This window comes from Strigops habroptila, chromosome 7 (assembly GCF_004027225.2).
Source record: "Strigops habroptila isolate Jane chromosome 7, bStrHab1.2.pri, whole genome shotgun sequence".
Taxonomy (NCBI): domain Eukaryota; kingdom Metazoa; phylum Chordata; class Aves; order Psittaciformes; family Psittacidae; genus Strigops; species Strigops habroptila.
In genome coordinates, this window is record NC_044283.2 from 49453726 (window position 1) to 49473118 (window position 19393).

The window sequence follows — 19393 nt, forward strand, 5'->3', positions numbered from 1 at the left end:
GAATGTAGGTGACACATTTCTCCCTAGTCCCTCCAGAAGTGGTGTGCAAGCCCACCAGGAGCTGGAGAGTGCCATGTATCAGGGCAGTAGGCTTTTGCACACCTGGTTAGCCTCCCACAACAGGGAGCTTTCCCCAGAGGTGCTGGCAATGCTGCCCAAAGCAGGGCATATCTGAACAGGCACAGTGGCTGTATGAGCCCCAGTACAAATGCCAGGGATCGGTAACTACCATACCAGCGGGAAAAGAAAGCTACCTGCAACCCAGCAAGCACATGACACCCCGCCATGACATGACAAGTCTGATACCGGAGCTAATTATTTCTACCAGCACTAGTAAGGCCATCCTTTCTTTTAATGTTCCAAGTGGGTGATGCGCCAACACTAGATGGGATAAGGGACTGCTGCAGAGCATCAAAGCAAAAATTAACAACAGCTTTATTTTCAAATCCAGCTATCAGCCATTATAAGACTTTCCCCTCACAAATCAAAATAAGGAGCTGAAGGCAAACCCATTAGTTGACAAAAGGTGTGGGGGGGGAAGTGCACAAGCATGTCTGCAGGAGACAGTCATTGAACTCCTCTAGTAACTACAGAGCTGCAGGTGCTTCCCAGGATTGCTGTCCTGGTCTATGACACGGCTGACCCAGCCTCACAGGGCGTGCAAACTAGCCGCTCAGGTACAGCCACTGCCCAGGAGTACCACACAGGGTTTTTTTCACATTCCTGTATGTGGGCTGTATATTACAGCCCACCAGGTGAGTATTCTGTAGCTGGGCTCCCCCCAGATCTGTTTTAGCTGCTTCCTTCCTCCCCCACTTCCACCTCCATTTGACCCTCAGCACGAGAGTCAGGGGAGGCTATGGAGAGAGAAAAGGAGTGCTTATTTCAGGGCAAAGATGCCTCCACACTAATTTGAGAGTTCACATCTGGTTGCTCACTAGGAGAGCAGAGCTTTGCCTGCCTTTCCCTTCCCTGCAGAGCTGTGGCAGCACAATTGCACAGCACAATTATGGGGGGGTACAGTGTCCCAGTCCCCCACACTGGTACATGACCATCAATGGGAAATGTAGCCAAGCCAGGGAGGTAGAAAGCAACTCCTTCCATCTCAGCAGCCCCTTCTAACTACTCAGGCTTTCCTGCTAGCTCTCTGACTGTGTATGATGTGATGTATCATCAGCTGGATCAAAGCCCTCTATGCAAACATCCACGGGAACCAGCCTCATATTGTATCAGAATGATTTGGTTTGGAAGGGACCTTAAAGACCATCTAGTTCCAATCCCCTCTGCTATGGGCAGGGACACCTTCCGCTAGACCAGGTTGCTCAAAGACCCATCCAACCTGGCCTTGAACACTGCCAGGGATGGGGCAGACACAAATTCTCTGCATAGGAAATTGCCCCACCTGAATCTGGCTTGGATTGCCACTCAAAAAAAGGCTCAGAGCTGTTTCTTATTCCCCTTACTCACTGCAGAGGGACCCTCCTTTCCCAGAGGCAGCCAGAAGATGCTGTGGCAAGGGAGCCTGGTGTGAAGGTGGTAAGCATTATACAACTGCTAGAAATTACAGACCACAGTCGGGAAAAACAAACGAACCATTCTCATTGGTTGTTTGTGTTATGTTTGCCTTGCTCTGTCAGTTTAGCTTGTGTCCCTGTCAAGTGCCAGGAAAGAAATAAAGAGGGGAGGGGGAGTGGGCAGCTCTGTGAGTGCATTGTAGCCCTGCCACCGCTGGTAAACTCGCCCCTCTCCCCCACTGGCCAAGGACATGCCTCTTCACACACACAGTGGGGAGGTCTTGTTTGGATTTGAATATTCCCTGTGTATGAATATTCACTGTGGACCACAGTAAGAGTAATCACAGCTGACCCATGTTGTTACTAATTAAATCTTTTGCTTACACACGGGGGAACGCGAGGAAGAAAGCAAATACTGTGAACAAAGCTAATAATGTGGTTACTTGCTACTCCTGCTATCTGACACGTTTTTAAGGAATAGTCTCTGTGGCATGACAGTGAACACAGTGAGAAATTGATGTAGTGTAACAGAAAAGCATGTTGTTTTACCAAATAGTGCTCAGGCAACACTGGAATGGTTTGTCTTGCTCTAGCTTTTACAGACCTTTCTGAGTAATCTCTGCTGTTGCTTGGATAAGTTTTACATTTCTGCAGGTGTCAGAGACTGCAGGTGAAGTTTTCTTCTTCCCTCCCTGGTCTGACAAAACAGAATTTCCTAAAATACATTATATGATAGAAAAGAATCCTGTTAGACTATCTATGCAGTACAGAAGGGGTAACTGATGTGGGGCACAGCGAGGTTTGTTTTTCCTGCATCAAGATGTAAGATAGGTAGTAGTAGAGCTGATACACCTGGAAATCTGACGTTTGGAAGACATATTTATTGTCTTCAATAAATACCACTGTGATCTTCAGTTTTAAAGGCTTGCTGCACCATCTGACAAATGTAGGCCTATTCATGTGTATATGAGTTTTTTGAAAAGGGAAAAGTTATTTCCATAAATATTTCTAAATATTTTGTCCATAGATATTGACACATACAAGCAGCTTTCCTTCTCAAACTTACAGCCAGTGGGCTGTTATCCCTGATATATAGTAATTTGCTGGCATATAAATAGAAATTAACCTCGAATACAAACGTGAGTTTCTATTTCATAGGCTGAGGCCGTGTAATGAACTAGCAGGTGCAGTGCTTCTGCACAGGTCTCCATTCATTGCTCCACACTTCATCATTCCTGAGTGAATGGTGGCCAAAAACAAGGGGAAAGAGCTGGGAAAAACCCTGCTGTTGGCACTGTTGACTCAGCTGCTGGAGTCGGAATCTCCCAGTGCAGCAAACTTCTACCCACATCTAGGTGGATTTTCCCCTGATGAAGAGCTTTGGCTTCATTCTGGTTAATTGTCAAACAATTACATTTGGTTCAGTGCTTTTTTTAATGACAAACAGACTTGAAGGAACCAAATTTGTTGTTGTCTGTTAGCCTGGCTTAAATTTACTGCTCGCTCGCTCCGTTACACGTCTCGGGTAACCACCGCTTTTACTCGCTGGTAGCTTCGCACGGCTCCTCACCGGTGCTGGCGGCCTCACACAGGTGGGTTGCGCTCCTCGTGGGGAGGGAAGGGGGAGGAAGGAGGGCAGCCGGCAGGGCTCGGCCGCCGTCGTTAACCCTCAGCTGCGCGGGGGCAGCGGCAGGGTTGATTTTCGCCGGGGGACCGGAGGCCCTGCCCTGCCCGCTGCCGCCCGGATGGTGGCGCTGCGGCACCGCCTCAGGCTCCCGCACGGCGGCAGCGGCCGGCGCTCGGGTCCCGCTCGGGCGGCCCGGGGACTGGGGCTCCTTGTCCCGCCGGCTTCCCCCCACCAGGCTTTCGCCGTCCCCATCTTCCTTCAGGGTGCAGCAGGGGGGAGCTGCTGAAGGGGAGACGCGTTGGGAGGCAGCCGTTGTTGCGGGGTAAAGGCGTAGAGGTGGGCAGCGCGGAGCCGTACGCGGCCGCGGTGGTCCCGCGGCGGCCGGGGGAGCCCCATTTCCCGGGAGACGGGACGGGCCGCGCCGCTATGCCGCCGGGATAATGGCGGGGGCCAGCGCCGTGTCACCTCTTGTGTGCAGTTTCCAAAGAGGAGCCCGGGCGTGGCGAATGGGACACAGACCGCCATTGTGCCGGCGACACTTTAATCGCCCACACCTACAATATTCAACCTGTTGCTGGCAGAGGGGCAGCCCCGGGGCGCACACCCCCCGAGGGGCTTGGGGGACGGGGGGAGGACGGGGACGGGCCGGTGGGTTTCACCGCCATCTCACCAGGGTGAGGGGCTGGGGGGGCATCTGAGGGTGCGCAGCCTGGCTCTGCAAACCTGACAGGACCATTGAAGCGGGTGCCCTGACCAAGGGAGACCTGTCTCGCTGTGAGAGAAATGCCCACTTGCCCATGCAGCAGCATGGAGGGACCCGTGGAGACACCAGGCTCGTGTTTAGCAAAGCAGCTCTTGCTGGATGCTGCTTGTGCGCTGCCTTCCCGGCAAGACGTGGTCTCCTCATGCTCTCATTGGGATGCAGATGCACACAGGCCTGCCTTAAAAATGATTTCTAGTGGCATGGGTGCAGCAGCCACGCTGAAGCAAGAGGAGGGGGGTTGTGCTCGCTAATGAGGGAGGTAGGATGGTGACTGCTCCTTCCAGCCCTCCTGCCAAAGCCGAGCGCTTGGGTGCTGACATGGAACACTTGTGTGACACGCACAGGGGATGTCGCATGCACAGTGAGAGCTGTACACCTAGTGAAAACTGGGGGTTCCTGGTCTCAGCAGGCCCTCAGCTGTGTCTAGCCTCGCCTTCTGCCTCAGCACAGCTCTTGCACACTGCAGGTGAACATTAGGCTTCACCCTGTGGGAATTCTTAAAACTTTCATGGGGTTCAAGGCAACCTGCTTGCCTGGTAAATAGAAATGCTTACAATCTATAGCAAGGCTCCCTCCAGCTCTGGAGCAATCACATCTGCAGCTTGGGGGTGTGTGAGAGGTACAGATCGTGCCACAGGCAGGGTTTAGCAAGCCTGCTGCTGCAGGAGAGTTGCTTCCCAAGAGCTACAGCACTGCAGCTAAGCACCACTGCCTCCGAACACAACCGATGAGGACACCTGTTGCAGGCACTTCAAACAAAACAAAGGAGAAAAGGAATTATTCTAGTTCTACTGTTTTAACAAGGTTTTTAAAATTTCTTAAAACATCCTAATATACAAGGTAGCAGACCAGATGAAGATGTCTTCAGAGGGGTTTGTTTTCACAGCCTTTCACAGTTCCTGAAAGTTCTGTTGGTGCTGTTTTGTGTTGCAAATTGACTGTTCCTAGAAGACCCTGTGCTTTTTGCTGTCAGGGATTAAACAGGAAGATTCCTGTGGATGGCAAGGTAGTATTTTTTCTCGGCTGACAAGTGTTTCTTTCGTGAGGAAGTGCTCTCTGCTTTGGGGGATCGATGTCAGGTGCAGATCAGCACCAGGTTGGGTCCATTCACTTGCTGTTTCCCCCCTTAGAAGGACCACTGTTCTCTGCATTGTTTTGGCTTCTGCAACTGTAAATATTTACCCTTTGCACTCTAGAGACCACCTCTTCTTGAGAGACCTGCAAAGGTTCAAATTCCAGACTGGCAATTCCACTACTAAGAAACCTTCAGGGCTGCCTGATTGCCAAGAGGTTTTTAGGTAATGAAGGTAAGAACACAATGTTAAAGGCCCAGTACTATTGAAGCAAACCCCCGTGCTCCCATGTTACTGCTCTAGTGACAGCGTTGTTGAGAGGCAACACAGATGGTTTAAGATGTCAGATTTTTCCTGTTTTCCTCTTGCTTACATGTCAGCTGTTATTTTTTTCCCACTTGTCCACTGAAATATGTTACTACTGTGCCACAGAGTCTGCAAGCTAATCTTTTAATTTATACTTTAAGCCTATGACTGGGGGAAAAAAACTCCTCGTACCACCAATTCTACATGCTTACAAACCTGGAGTACTTACACTCCCTGAGATATTGTGCAAGAGACATCGAGAATGAGTGGAGGTGACCATATATGGTTTGAAGGAAATATATTGTCTCGCTGGATGGACGGATGGATGGATGGGTGTTAATTCTCCAATGTTAAACCAGATGAAGTGTTGCTTTTGTGCTGTAAAACTGTTGATGGCACTGGTTATTTTCTTGATTAAGTGATTTGTATCAGTAAAACGCATTAAGCAACAGCCTAAAGAAAGCATGGTGGTCAACTCTTGTTTTTACACACTTTCTAACATGCAATGTCTTAAGCAGGGACAGTTAGTAGCATTCTGTTGTTGCTCATTTCAAGAGTGACTAAAATGATGGACCTGTGGGTGGTGTGGGTGAGCGCACACAGAATTGTTCCTGCTGCAAAGGACAAACTAACTATGCCTGGAATAACATCACTATTAAAAGACAACAGTAGCTCATTGATAGGGAAGGTATAAAGCCTCTGACATAGGTCTCTTGGGTCTGATACTAGTGTTTCCATTGTATTAAAGCAGTCTTGAACTGCAAGGAAAAGCTTCCAATTCTTTGCAGGGTATAATTATTCTTAAGTCATTAACTTCTCTTCCCCCAAGAGCTTAGCTCTGGGATATGCTTGGTAATGCAGATACTAACCCAAAAGCTGCCTCCCTGAGCCATTGCTAGCTCTCCAGGTTACAATTCCTGTCAGAGGCAGTAGCCAAGCAAATGCAGACCTCTGTGCCCCTGCAGGCAGAGCTCCCAAGCTCAGGACAGGAGGAAACTGCTCACTGCCTGCCAAACCAGGTCCTCTGATCATCTGGGGCCAGGGCAGTACTTACCAGACCATGGCGGCAGCCTGGCAAACCCCTGCGTGGTGGTTTTGGTGGTTTGGATTTGTTTTTCTGGAGGCCTGTTGTTGCAAGTGTCCTGCAGCTGAGAAGTGCCTCAGCTCACCAAGACTTCGATGGGACTGAGACATTCAGCAATTTTAGTGGAAACTCTGCCAAGCTGAGTGGAAAAACGAGAAAGTGCTTAAAACAAAGTGACTAAAGGATATTGTTGTTACTGATGCTTCCTTGAATATGAAGGGTCTTATTTTTAAATTACGAGCATAAATTCAGTTCTCTGAAACAGTTATAGCCTTATAAATGAAAGGGCAAAGTGTATGTAGGTATAAATTCTGTAGATAAGATTTCCAAATGTATTACAAAGCTGAATTCATTATGCCTCACAATGACCTCAGGAGGTGGGCAAGTATTGTTACAGCAGTGCTTTGCATTTCTCTTGGAGGCAGTGAGAGTACTTGTGCTAGAATTAACTGTATACAGCAGAAAGTGTCTGCTGGGTTAGCCACAGCGTGCAGGTCTGCGCTGTGTCTTTATGGGGGTAACTGTCACCAGGAAATGGGAGGTGGTTGTATAGACCCTCAAAGAGTCAAAGTGAATGACATTGGGCAGTTGTAATGATGTGCCCAGGAAGATTGCTCTGCGGAAATGGGAGCACATCTGCTTCAGGGGCAATGTGGTCCTGGTTATTCATGGGTGGAAGGGGGCAGGTTTCACCAATGCTCAAGTCCGTGGTGATGTCCCAGGTACCTGGGCTTTTGCATTCCTTGTGGTTGTCACTTCTCGTGTATTTAGAACATACTTGACAGTAAAGCATCAGGCACTGAGCACAAGGAGTCTAAGACTTGCTGCTGGGCCCTCCTCTGCTTTAACCTCACTTGCTCTAAATAATGTAAATACGAGCGCTTTCTTTGGGTGAATATTCTGACGATGCGGTTGATGAGACTGAAAACTATTAGACTGTGCGTGGGTCTGTATGTGTGTGTGGTAGCTCAGTGTCGTAGCTTCTAGATGGGGTGATGGGGTTTGTCATCCAGGGTGCAGGTCAGTCACCAGGTGAGCAGGAATGGCCCTTCCCTCCTCTTGCTGGAGGCCTGGGCAGGTGGTGGTTGGGATCCAGTGAGGATTACCTGACCTCAGTTAGCAACACTCACAAGTTTGTCTCTATTTACTTGTGCATTGAACTGCCTGAAGACAAGATCACAGGCCAGGGGAGGCACGGAGAGGGATCCCCCTGCTTTTCAAAAGGAAGGGAGGAAATGAAAGAACATGTGGAGAAAGAGGGGCAAGGAAAAAGAAGGAATAAAATACTTCCTAAGGGGTGATGGTCCCGGCAGAGCAGCCAGCTGATCTCAAAATGGGATTGAATGAGCAATTAGACTGTTGAGTCCAATTAAGCTGAGGGCTGACCTCTGTGCTTTGTGTGCTTTGAAAATGTCTCTGGCCATAATGATAGAAGAGGCTTTTTGCAGGTCTGTTCTCCCCCCACACCTTTTGTGACCCATTTAGCTGTAACACTAATACGTGCCTGACCCCGAGCTGCTGCCTCAGCCCTTAACCAGAGTAGGGGGGGAGCAGGGGGAAATCTGCATAAAGATACGGGGAGAAGTTCAGTTTGTTTTCCTCTGAAAGCTTTGACACTTTCTTAGAGAGAGCAGATTCATTTTCCAGGCTTCCTACATTCCTGCTATTGTACAGTAAGTGTTTCAGACCGGTGTGCCTGTGTTTCCGACTCCCGTGAAGTTCCCTTTGCGGCAGGGCGTGCCTCGAACCGCTTCAAAAGAACCAACTTCTACAAAAGAAAAAAAGAAACTCAAGTAGGCTTGAACATACAAAGAGAGGGAGAAAGGGAAGAGAAAAGGGCCGGGCAGTGCTGAATACAAAATGAGTTCAGCCAGCCCCAGGAGTTCTTCATCACTTACTTACATTTATCTTATTCTGAGAGAGCAGAGCTAAACCCAGCACTAACATAAACCACCCCTTGCCTTTGACTTTGACTCTGAGTGCGTGTGCACACATGGCACATACGGGTGTACGCAGGGCAAGGGGGTTCAATGAAATATATTTTTTCCCCTCTGAGCAGTGACGTTGGTGGGGAAAAAGGGCTTTCTATGCATGCCCTTTCAAAGGCAAACTATGAAGTGAGTCTTGGATGCCTCCAGTTTCAAAGTGTGCGTTCACAGAACACACGCTTGAAAAATAAGCAGCCAGTAATGTTTCTCGACTGGGCCAACTGTCTGAGGAGTGTGCCAGGGTGTAGGCTAAGCTTCCTATGTGCTCCGTAAAATCACTGCGGTCCTGCTAAGGGAAGCCTCCAGCTCCTGCTGTGAGTGGGGGGTACCCAGAAACCAGAACCCTGCCTGGGCACCAGTTGCCCCACATCTGCAGGGATTGCTAATGGGATGCCACTCCCCTCCCTGCCCAGGTAGCCGTGGAAAGCGGGTGGCTTGTGGGCAGGAGTCCTGGGCCTGTGTCAGCCCCATGGCCCACTGGCCAGGAGCAAGGCATTTAAGGCTTCAGCACCACTCTCCCCATGCCTCAAGCTCACTAGGCTTCTGGAAGTGTGTGTCAGCAGCTGCTGCTTGGCAAAGCTCCCACTCAGCTCCAAGCCTTGTCCCGTGGTCCTTGCATCGAGCGGGTTAAAGCTGCAGTGCCCAGCACTGGAAACAGGGATGAGGCAAGTACAGCGGGCTCCTCACAAAGCAAGCCTGCATCACCGGGAGCCAGTCAGGGAATGTGTGGTGCCTGGGGATGGAAAGACAAGCTGAAGGGTTGGGTATTTAGCTGGCAAATAGAACCGTTCTGCACGGCGAAGAGAGGATTTCTTGTTTTATTTTAATTATAAAAGCATCTCTGTGTGCGCAGTAATACGATAGGAGCTTATAAAAGTTGCTTCTGGGTACAAATAGACGGCCCGCCAATGTCACGGATAATATACGGAAACAAGGCATAAACTGCTGCTTCTTACCTTTCTTGCCAAGTAAACGTTTTCATTTTGATCAGAAATTGACAACTGGTTTTTTTTTTTTTTTTTTGGGGGGGGGGGGGGTGGGATCCAGCAGCTTTGCCTTTGAAACATAATTGCAAGAAGAAGAGAAGAGCGAAGGCTCGCTTCGGTTTCCCTTTACAGAAAGCGGACCCCGAGCACCCTGTTTGTTTGGCCGGACAAATCCAGCTGTTTGTGGAAGGTGGGCCCCAGCCGCGGCGGCGCGCAGAGCGGCTCAGCCGGCTCCGTACACTCAGGAGCTTGCTCATTTTATGTCACGGCCGCAAGGCTTTGAGCTGCTGGGCTCCCTCCTCGGCTTGCCAGTTATTCACGTTTGAAAAAACGTATCTACCTCATACTGTGCCCATCACTTTGCTCTCAACACGCCTATTCACACGGGTAAACCTCCGCTCTTCCCCGCGAGCGGGCGGCGGCGGGGAGGCTGCGCGGAAGGGGAGTTAAGATGCGTGCACGGAGTTACTTCCCTCTCCGCCACCTTTGGGGAGCCATTGTCGGCTGAACAAAAGAACTTGCTCGCGGGGGACCGGGATGCACCGAAAGCGGGGCAGCTCCCGGTGCGGTGCACATGTGCTGTCCCGGCTGCGGATCCCGGCCGCCCGCCTGTCTCCGGCAGCCGCTTGCTCTGACCGAGGGCGCACACGCGTCCGCGCCGCACATAAACCCCCGCGAAGCGGCGCAGCGTGCCGCCCGGGGGACGGGCTGCCGGGGCACCCCGCGGCAGCGGCCCGGGCACCGCTCCGCCACCTCGGGCGGCGCCGCGGCGGCCCGGGCGAGTCGGGACCAGACGGACAGGCGGCTACCCCGCGCGCGCGTGGAGGGAAGGAGGGCATTCACCGGAGCCCCTGCGCCGGGAGGGACGCGGTGCCCGCCCTGCCCGGCGCGACGGAGCGTCCTCGGCGACGGCAGCGCGGGGAGGGCGCGGTGCCGGCGGCGCCGGTTCCCGGCTGCCCGGTGCGGGACGCGGCGCTGCCAGAGCGCTCTGGGACACACATGCACACACCCCCCTCCCTTTCCCGAACGCCGCTGCGTGCAGGGCGTCCGCCAGGCGCGCGCCAGCCCGCGCGGGGCGGGGCGGGACCGCGCGTGCCGCCGGCCGCGGCTCCCTCCCCTCCCCGCCCCCCGCGCCCCCGATCTCCATCCCCAACCTCCGCTCCCCTGCGCCGCGCGCCGGGCGGGCCGCGCCCCGCGCGCCATTGGCTCCCCGCACGCGCCGGCCCCCGCGCGCGCGCCATTGGCCGCGCCGACACGCGACCGGCGCGAGTGGAGGGCGGGCTGCGGGAGGGGTGGGGCGCGAGGGAGGGGAAAGGGGGAGGGGGGGTAACGCGGGGCGGGGGGGGGGACGGGGACCCCGGCGCGTGCCGCTCCTTAAAGGGGGGCGCGGCGCCCGGCCGACACCGGAGACGTCGGGGCGCCACGCGCGAGGCGGGCTGCCACGCCGCGAGCCGCCCCCGCCAGCCAGCCCCCCCCCCCCATGTGCGCGCGGCGCCCGCGCTAAGAGAGCCATGAGCCTGCCGCGGGGCGCGTGGGCCGAGGGCGCGCGGGAGCGCGGGGCGCCGGAGCCGGCGCCGGTCCCGGAGCCCGGCGGGTGCGGGTTCGGCGCGGGGTGGCTGGGCGTGTGCTGCGCCGCGCGCCTGCCCGCCGCCTCGCCGCGCTACCTGCTGCCCGCCGAGGAGGAGGAGGAGGACGCGGCAGAGCGGGGGGGCGGCGCGGCGCGGGGCGGCGGGAGCAGCCCCGGCGGGGCGCGGGGTGCAGCGGCGGCGGCGGTGGTGGGTGGCGGGCGGCCGCGGGGCGGCGGCGGGCCCGGTCTGCGGGCGCAGGTGAGCGGCGTGCAGAAGCAGCGGCGGCTGGCGGCCAACGCGCGGGAGCGGCGGCGGATGCACGGGCTGAACCACGCCTTCGACCAGCTGCGCAATGTCATCCCCTCCTTCAACAACGACAAGAAGCTCTCCAAGTACGAGACGCTGCAGATGGCGCAGATCTACATCAGCGCCCTGGCCGAGCTGCTGCACAGCCCCGCCGCCACCCCTGACACCCCCGGCAAAGCTGAGCACCGCGGGGCTCCCTTCGAGCCGCCCTGCGCCGCCGCGGCCGGGCCGCCGCCGGCGCCGCCGCCGGGGCCGCCCAGAGCCTCGCCTCCTGGGCACGGCAGGACTCGCTTTCCTCCGCCGCCGGCCGCGGGCGGGTACTCAGTGCAGCTCGACCCGCTGCACTTCCCCTCCTTTGCCGAGGGCGCCCTGATGGGACAGAGAGCCCCTTCCCCCGCCCTCCTCATGCCACAACCCGGGCAGCCGCCGCAGGAGAGGAGCAAAACGTCGCCCCGGTCCCACAGGAGCGATGGGGAGTTCTCGCCCCGCTCCCACTACAGTGACTCGGACGAAGCCAGCTAGGGCCGGGGCGCCGACCCCAGCACCCCCCCGGCCGCCCCTCGGAGCACGGACTCCGCCGTGGGGTGAGAGGCCGTCCCGGGAGGCACCGGCTGCCTTCGGGCGCTGTGAGATGCGATGCTCCCGGCTTCTCCCTCCCCCGGCAGCTCCTGGGTTTGTCCGACCAGGGGGATGGCTGTTAGCGAGTGACTGTACCCGCCCTGTCTGTCAGGGTTGGTTGGTTTTGTCGTTTTGTTTTCCTTTTTTGTTTCAAGTTTTAGTTACCACTTTTAAAGTTTCTTTTGCCTAGAAGTCGTTGCCGTCCCCTCCTGCCAACACGCCACCTTGCAGCGCGGAGCCTGGCTTGCACCGCTGGCGAGCAGGTGATGCTCAAGGAGAATTTAGCCTGGCCCCTCTGCCGCTGCCCGGCGGGCGGGGATGCCGCCGTCCCCCTCCTTGCCAGGACACCGGTCCTACCCGGGGTCTTATTGCTGTGGAAGAACACGCACACACAAATAAATAACGCGCCGTCGTGTCCTGTAGATAGCGGAGAAAAGATGGATTTTCCTTAGCGCACCACATAGGCGTCTTTTGGGGGGAAACTTCGCGCAAGCACTTTATCAGCGGCTGGAGGTGCGGTTTCAAGAGGAGAGCGACTGACTGACTGACTGCCAAGCCGAAGACCGATATTTAATTAAGCCACTTAATCCCAACGCTCTCTTAGAAACGAAACGGTTTTGTCGTGTCAAACTTTTATGTCCGTTTTACTTTGCTTTTGTGGTAAATAGGAAACGTATTTATTATGGAGTGTTCGCTACTATTTCTGCTTCTCTTTTTTAAAAAAAGAAAACCCAAACCCAACCTTTCCTACGACGAGAATCGTTTATTTTCATTTTAGCAAAGCCAGCTGCCATTGTTTTATGTATTTTAATTTTAAATTTTTTTGAGATCAAATAAACGTGGAAATAAATTTAAAACCACAAAAGTAGCCTGCAAGCGCGATCGGGTTCAGCTTTTCTCCTCGCACGCCCGGATCCGGGCCGGTGTCAGAACCGGGCGGCGAAGCCCCGGAGCAGACCGGCCGCCCCGGCTCCGGGCAAAGGGGCCGTGGGGTCTGTGTCCCGCCGCCGCCCGCGCCGCCGGGATCGAGCCCCATCTCCGTCCCGCCGCTCCCGGCGGAGCCGAGGTAATTGCAACAAGTGCAGGGCGAGGGGCTCGGCGCTGTCCCCCGACCGCCACCGCTCGAGTCGTATCGTTCCCTTCTCCCCGCCCTTCCCCGGTCGGGGACACGAGCCGATCGCACCACAGAGTCTCGTCTGTCCCGCGGGGTCAGCGTAAGCGCCGCGGAAAGGGTTGGGAAAAAAGTAGACAGGGCTTGGGGGACACGCGAGCAGCGCGGTGGGTCCCCGGAGGAGGAGGATGTGGCCCCTGGGCTTGGGTTAAACCCCGGGCGGGTGGAGGTGGTGGTGATGCTTTGCCCAGCCTGCCCGTGACACCAGACCCGGGGCTAAACCGGAGCCGTGCCGGTGCCGGGGTCCCGTTGGGTTCAGCAGGTGATACCGGGGAGGTGCGGAGTGTCCAGGCACGGCTGGGAGCGAGCAGTCCCCGCGGGAGAGGAGCCCGTGAGAGCGTCGCTTTCTCCCGCAGGCACCGGGCACCTGTCCCCGGTAACCCGGCAGCCGCCCGGCCCTGCCCGCCGCCGCCCTGTACCTGACGAGGCGGGGTACGGCCCCGTAGGGTGAAAAGGTCATGCGTAGGGTCCGTTTCCCTCCTAAAAGCCACCAGCTTTCCACGGGTGGGTCACCTTTGGTTTACAGTATTTATTTATGGGCTCTGGGAGCCGGTCTTTCTTTACATAGGGAGCACGTGTGGGCTCCTAGCACGGGAGTGATGCGGCGGAGCGCAGTATCACTGGTTTGGGGTGTTGTGCTCCAGCCACAGCACAGCACTCCCTGACCGAGGGTCTTTTTCTTCTTCTTTTTCTTTTTAACACTTCTTTGAAAGAGATACCCTGCCGCATTTCCATGTTAAGGTTCAGCTATAGCGTTTGCATAACAACCGCCTGGCAGCCCCCCTCTCTTCCACTCCGTTAACAAGCTGTAACGTATAGCTGCAGGTTGCTATAATCTCATTAATATTTTGGAAACTTGAATATTGAGTATTTCAGACTGCTCATTCCCCATATGCCGGGCCACTCCCGCTATGCTGGCTGGTTCCTTTCTCTCCATTATTAGCAATTAGCTCCTACCTTCCAAAGTCAGATCCAAGTATCCAAGATACTAGCAAAGGAATCAACTATGTGTTGCAAGCTAAGCATGCTTAATATCTCCCAAACAAACAAAGAGACAACATTTCTTTAAGTAATGAAGATGGATAAATCGCTTTATTGAGCCCGCGACAATGTTTGTTTTGTACAGACCAGCGCAAAGTTTTTTAACAAGAGCGGGGACGCGCTCCAGCCCCTGGAAGCGGTTTCGCCCGCTTTGCTTCGTGGGGTTTTATCATCTTAAACGGGCTTTTATTTGAAAAGCGCGAGTCAGATGCGCACTATCCGAGCGTTAAATTTTGGCTGAACGCTAAATATCCTTCGGGGTGTGCGAAACCATCGCGGAGGGGGAGGTCTTTTGGCGGGGGGGAGGGTGGGAGTGGGTCCGCCTTTGTGCGAGGTGCACGACGGCTCCGCTGCCTTCCGAGCCGCAGCCGCGGGGTCCGGTGCGGGGCTCTGCGCGCCCTGTTCGGCGGGGTTTCGGGGGGCGAGGCGCGGTGGTGGCGGGTTTGCCAGGGCGCATTGCTGCCTTGCAGCTCTCCGGCTGCTGTTTGCGCAACCTCTGGCCTCGGGGAGGGAAGAGAGAGGGAATGGGGAGAAAGGGTTAAACCCGGCGAGGGGAGACCAGAAAAGCTCAGGGACCACGGGGGGGTGGGGAGAGCTGGTCGTGGGGCCAGTGTTTCTTAATTAGAGCGGGGCGGACAATGCGATGGGACGGACAATGGGGGGGACGGGGGACTAGGGGACGGGAGGGGGGGTCTGGCCTCGCTCCCGGCCGCGGTGCGCCGTGTCTGGAGCTGAGCACGCGTTGTCAGCTGGTGAGCGCAGCGGCCTTTCAGGCGGCTCCCCAGGGAGCTGCGCGCCCGCGGTGAGCTCCATCGTCACCCCTCCCCTCCATCATCATCATCATGGGCCACCTCCTCGGCGGCCCCCCACCCCAGCCGAGCACAACAGCCCGCATTCAAGCCCCCTTCCCTCCCTCCCCTCGCACAACAGCAGCGCAGTGGCAGCCACGCCACCTCCCAGCAACCGGCAGCACGCGAGGGCACCGCCGGGGCACCTGAAAGAGTCAAAGCCAAAGAAAGGGAAGACAAAGGAGGAGAAAAGGATACGCAGGAGCGGCCCAGCGTGTCTGCTCCTACAGCGCGGAGAGAGTCAGGCGCCCACCGAGGACGGGGGAGCCCACGCGGAGCCCTGCACGCACGGGCGCGCACACGCGTGCACACGCTCACGGGCGTCCGAGCCGCTGCAGTAGGCATGGAGACACGCGGTCATCCCCCGCTTCCTACCGCGCAGGAGCAGAGGGCAGATCCCCGGCTCCTCTCCGCCCCACAGCCCCGGCCCCGCGTGGGGCATCTCCCCGCTTGGGCTCCGTAGTGCCCCCCCGACACAGGTGACCCCGTCTGTGACACCGCCAGCCGTGGGCACCGGCCCATGAGCACGGGAGGAGTCCTGCTTGTGTCCCGCAGCCGCTGTCGCGTCTGCCCGAGACGTGCCTGTCCCCGGGAGAGCGGGGAGAGGAAAATGAGAGGAAAAGGGTGCGGGGCGGCTCGCCCGTGGGTGAGGAGGGGACCCCTCAGCCCGGCGTGGGGGGCACCCCCTCCGCCGGCAGACCAGGCCCGCGGCGCTCAGGCTGGGGCGCAGAGCGGCCGGTGCACCCCGGGGGCAAGTTGTGCGGCCCTGGCGCTGGCCAAGTACAAGAAACTTTACCCGGGGCTGGGTGTCCACCGGGACCGGGGTCTGGATCGGGGCGCGCAGCCGGCAGCGCTCCCGGAACGGAGGTCTGGCCCCGGAAAGCCATATGCTGCCCTGCCGCCACCCCCAGTTTGACTTGAGGCTGACTCTCCCGAAGCCCATTTTCCCGAGCTGGTGCCCGGCCCGGGGAGCTGGATGGTGGATGACCCCCCTTCTCCCGGCGCTGGCCACTTCCAGGCTGCCCCGGCGCGGGAGGACGCAGAGGCCTCTTCTGAAGTGCTATCGAATGGCACAGGATGCCTTTGGGAGCCCGGCCAAGGCGTGTCAAAGGCGGTTTGAGCGGCGAGGCATTTAAACGCTACAATGGGTGGCTTTCTGGCGTGTGCTCCTTTCCCTCCCCGCTTCGGACCGGGAGGAGGGAGAAGGCGTTTTTACCGAGCTGCTACAGCGATGGGTACGACCCTCCCAGCGCCCCAGCCCGGTGCCGCATCCGGGCGCTTCCCTGCGGGCGCCAGCACGGAGCGGCCGCCCTGCCCGTCCCGCCGCGGGAGCGGGGAGAGCTCGGCTCCCCTGCCGCTCCCACCCCAGCTCGGTTTAACTGAGGATGCTCGGGGTGTGTGTGAGGGGTGCCGACCCGCCGCACCCGCTTCAGCACGGCGGATACCAGGGCTGGCGATGAGGCCTTGTGCCGAGATGGGGCTGGGCTCTCTGTAGCGCTGCCAAGGAAAGAGAGATTTGGGAGCGGGAGAGCAAATCCCCTCCGCTTACGAAGAGGTTTTTTTTCGTATTATTTCATCCCAACTTGTTTCCGTTTCCCTCCACCACCCTCCTTTCCCCGGTTCTCCCCTCTCGTTATTTCCCCTCCGCTCCCGTCTTCTTCCTTTCACGGTCCCTTTTGGGTGGACCCCCCCCTTCCTCCTCTCCCTCGCTCTATACCGGGGCAGCAGCCCCTCAGAGGCGCGCTACCGCCGCCGGGGTGCCCGAGAGAGCGGCGGGCGAGTGGGGCCGCTGCACTTTTATGGGGCGGTTAATCAACTGCACATCAGCGAGACAGCGCATCAGCCCATCTGCTTGATATATATTCAGGAGGGCTCCAGCCCTTTTGAAGTCTAATTTCTTCCCCGGGAGAACGCGCCGGGTAATTTACCATCGTTTCACAGGCAGGGCGTCCAGCGGGTTAACCCTTTCCCCAAGCGCTGCCGCTGCGCGTTTTCCTCCCGAGCGAGCAACTTTTAATGCCTCGTCGCCTCACCGCGAACTTGTAAAAGTGCCTCTTAAACGGTACGTGACTCGCTGAAACAAGACACCCAGCCCACCGGCACGGTGAACCCCTCTTCGACTTGTCAGGCTGGCGTTTAAAAGATCAGTCTGGGACAAGCAAACCTCTCCATCCCACCGGCCCCGCGCGTGTCATTTCATCTCCATCTATCCGTTAATATTTTTATGTTTCAAGATCTTTGGTTTTGGGTGGGTTTTTTTCGTTCCCATCGAATACTCAGCAACGCACTTTTTTATCTAGAGGCAGAAGCAAGAGGTGCATAGGTGGCAAGCGAGCAGCGCATCACGCATGCTCTTGCCCAGAGGTGCGGGAGGAATCCCCCTCGACGGGCTCCCCGGCGCTGCGGGACCCTGCTACTGCTGCCGGTGACCTCTGTGCTGGTGGCGCACCGGGACGGGTCACGCCGGGGGTGCCCGGTCCGTCTACCCCGCCCGGGGCTGATCCGAGCGGGCGCAGCCTGCTCGCACTCCCCGGGAACCCCCGGGGGCGCGTCCCGACAGCGACCCGTCGGAGCTCCGGGCAGGAGAAAGCGTTTCACTGTGCGAGTGTCTGAACTCTGTTTGCGTCCTTCCTCTATGGCACTGCTAAGCCGGGAGGCAGATGCACTGGCGAAGCGCTTGGCTACCCCGAACCCCCTCCCAGGTGTAAAGTCTTTGGGTTCAGGGGACACTTTTGAAACAAGCTTGAGGCCGTTTAGCGACATCACCTGCTTCCTATAAAACCCCACAGCAAGGCTCAGGGACCCGGGTAGGAGCCGCGCCGCTGTGCCCTCAGTCCCCACCTGCACCTCGCTTATCTACTGTCAATATTTTCCTCCTGCCCGAGGAGGGATCCTGCTCGCTCCCGGCTCCGGGGCGGCACCCGCGGCCAGCAGCTACGCCCCGGCCTCCCGCCGCTCCCCAGCACCGGGCGGGCACGGGGCAGGAGCCGCCACCACTTCTCCTTGTGAGCAGTGCGAGCAGGCCGCCTTTTCTATTTAGTTAGTTCTTTCTTTACTAAATCCACCAGCCCAGCTTCTGAAAAAGGCGTGCGCGGTAACACCTCAGGCAACATCTAAAGCCCCCTTTTTAAAAAAGGGGGTGTGGGGGGGTGCGCTACTTTATTTTTTCCCATAGAAAGTCCAGTCATTTTGCGTACGTATTTTGCAGAAAGTTTCAGCTGGCATGCTGCTGGTTCGCACTGGAGCAGAATGAGGCTACCCCAGGGCAAGAGCAGAGCTGGGAGCCTGGGGAGAAAGGCTCTTCTGCACTCCCTCTTAAAAATGCAGTAGAAAGCAGGATAAGTACTTCCATACAGCTGTATTTCTTTGAATTTCAGTTGCTGTGGGCAAAGTATCACTTTAGTATATCACATACTCTTTTGTTATTATTTTTCTCATGCAAGTACTAATGGACTGAACCAAAGGCCAGTGTTACATGAAGGTCCCTCAAAACGCTGACTCTGAGCAAGCCGTGATGATGTGTAGGATGACTATGTGCACTACTCTACAAAAACAGTACAGTTGAGAGCTGTAGAGGCACTGCTTACATAGTTCTCAGTCCCTAAGCTGCTCTTCCGTGTCCTGGGGAGGTATTATCCTGTCTGTAGATAAGGACCTGAGGCCAAGCAACATTAATTGACTTGGTGAGGACAACAGGAGTCCAGGGCCAAGGCAGGGCACAAGCGCAGGCTTTGTGCCACTGCTGCCTTCTTGTAGCACATAGTTTCTCCCGGTCACTTCAAAACCATTTCTAGTTGCAAGACTTTGTTCAAAGCAAAAGATATTCAGTTTGGGGCTGACTTTTCACCAGCAGAGAGATGATTCATTGTGCTTTTTGGTGGGGTCATCCTCTCCCAACACCCAGGGACGCAGGATGCAGAGCAGATGCCTTGTGTCAGGTGTAGCCTGTTATTTAGGGTAGGTTGGAGGGAAGGAGAGGTGGAGTTTTCTGTTGCAATGCCTTGGGAAGGATGGCAACAGGATGCAGGCTTCTGTGAGCATAATCGTTCTCCTGACCCATAGGTTGTTCCCTCGTTAAGTTTGATGAAGAGTACCTGGAGGTGAGGCAGTCAAAATCAGGCTGCACAAATTGCTTCTGTTCGAGCTTCCTCTCTGGTGTGGGTGAGAGTATGGGCCTGAGGTAGTTTTCCTGACTTTCTATGCAAGAAGGTAAGGCACAGTCTGATGGGCAGCACATGTAGTACTCACTGGCCTTGGTCACCTCTCAGGTAGGAAGAATATCTGTTATTATTCTGAAATTACTGGTGTTGCAGTGTTTGTAATGAAGCTGTGATCAATCCAGCCAGACTTGCATTGTCACCTTGCACCACTTACCAGAATGTCTTGCAAAAATACTCATAGCAAACTTTCATGTGGATTTACTCTGGTTATGAAGACTTCTGGATGAAGTCAGTTATACCTCTATTACTTGGCTAGTGAAGCACCCAAATAACCCTCTTG

General features: G+C 56.2%; 1 protein-coding gene across 1 annotated transcript; it reads left to right on the forward strand.

Moving 5' to 3' along the window:
- Positions 1-10852: 10852 nt before the first annotated feature.
- On the forward strand, positions 10853-11737 carry ATOH1 (atonal bHLH transcription factor 1). Its single transcript, XM_030492896.1, has one exon. The coding sequence runs from the start codon at positions 10853-10855 to the stop codon at positions 11735-11737; it is 885 nt and encodes a 294-aa protein (XP_030348756.1).
- The last annotated feature ends 7656 nt before the right edge of the window (positions 11738-19393 follow it).

Excerpts from the sequence above, each read along its gene's own strand:
- ATOH1 (XM_030492896.1), top strand. The coding sequence starts at position 10,853 with ATGAGCCTGCCGCGGGGCGCGTGGGCCGAGGGCGCGCGGGAGCGCGGG.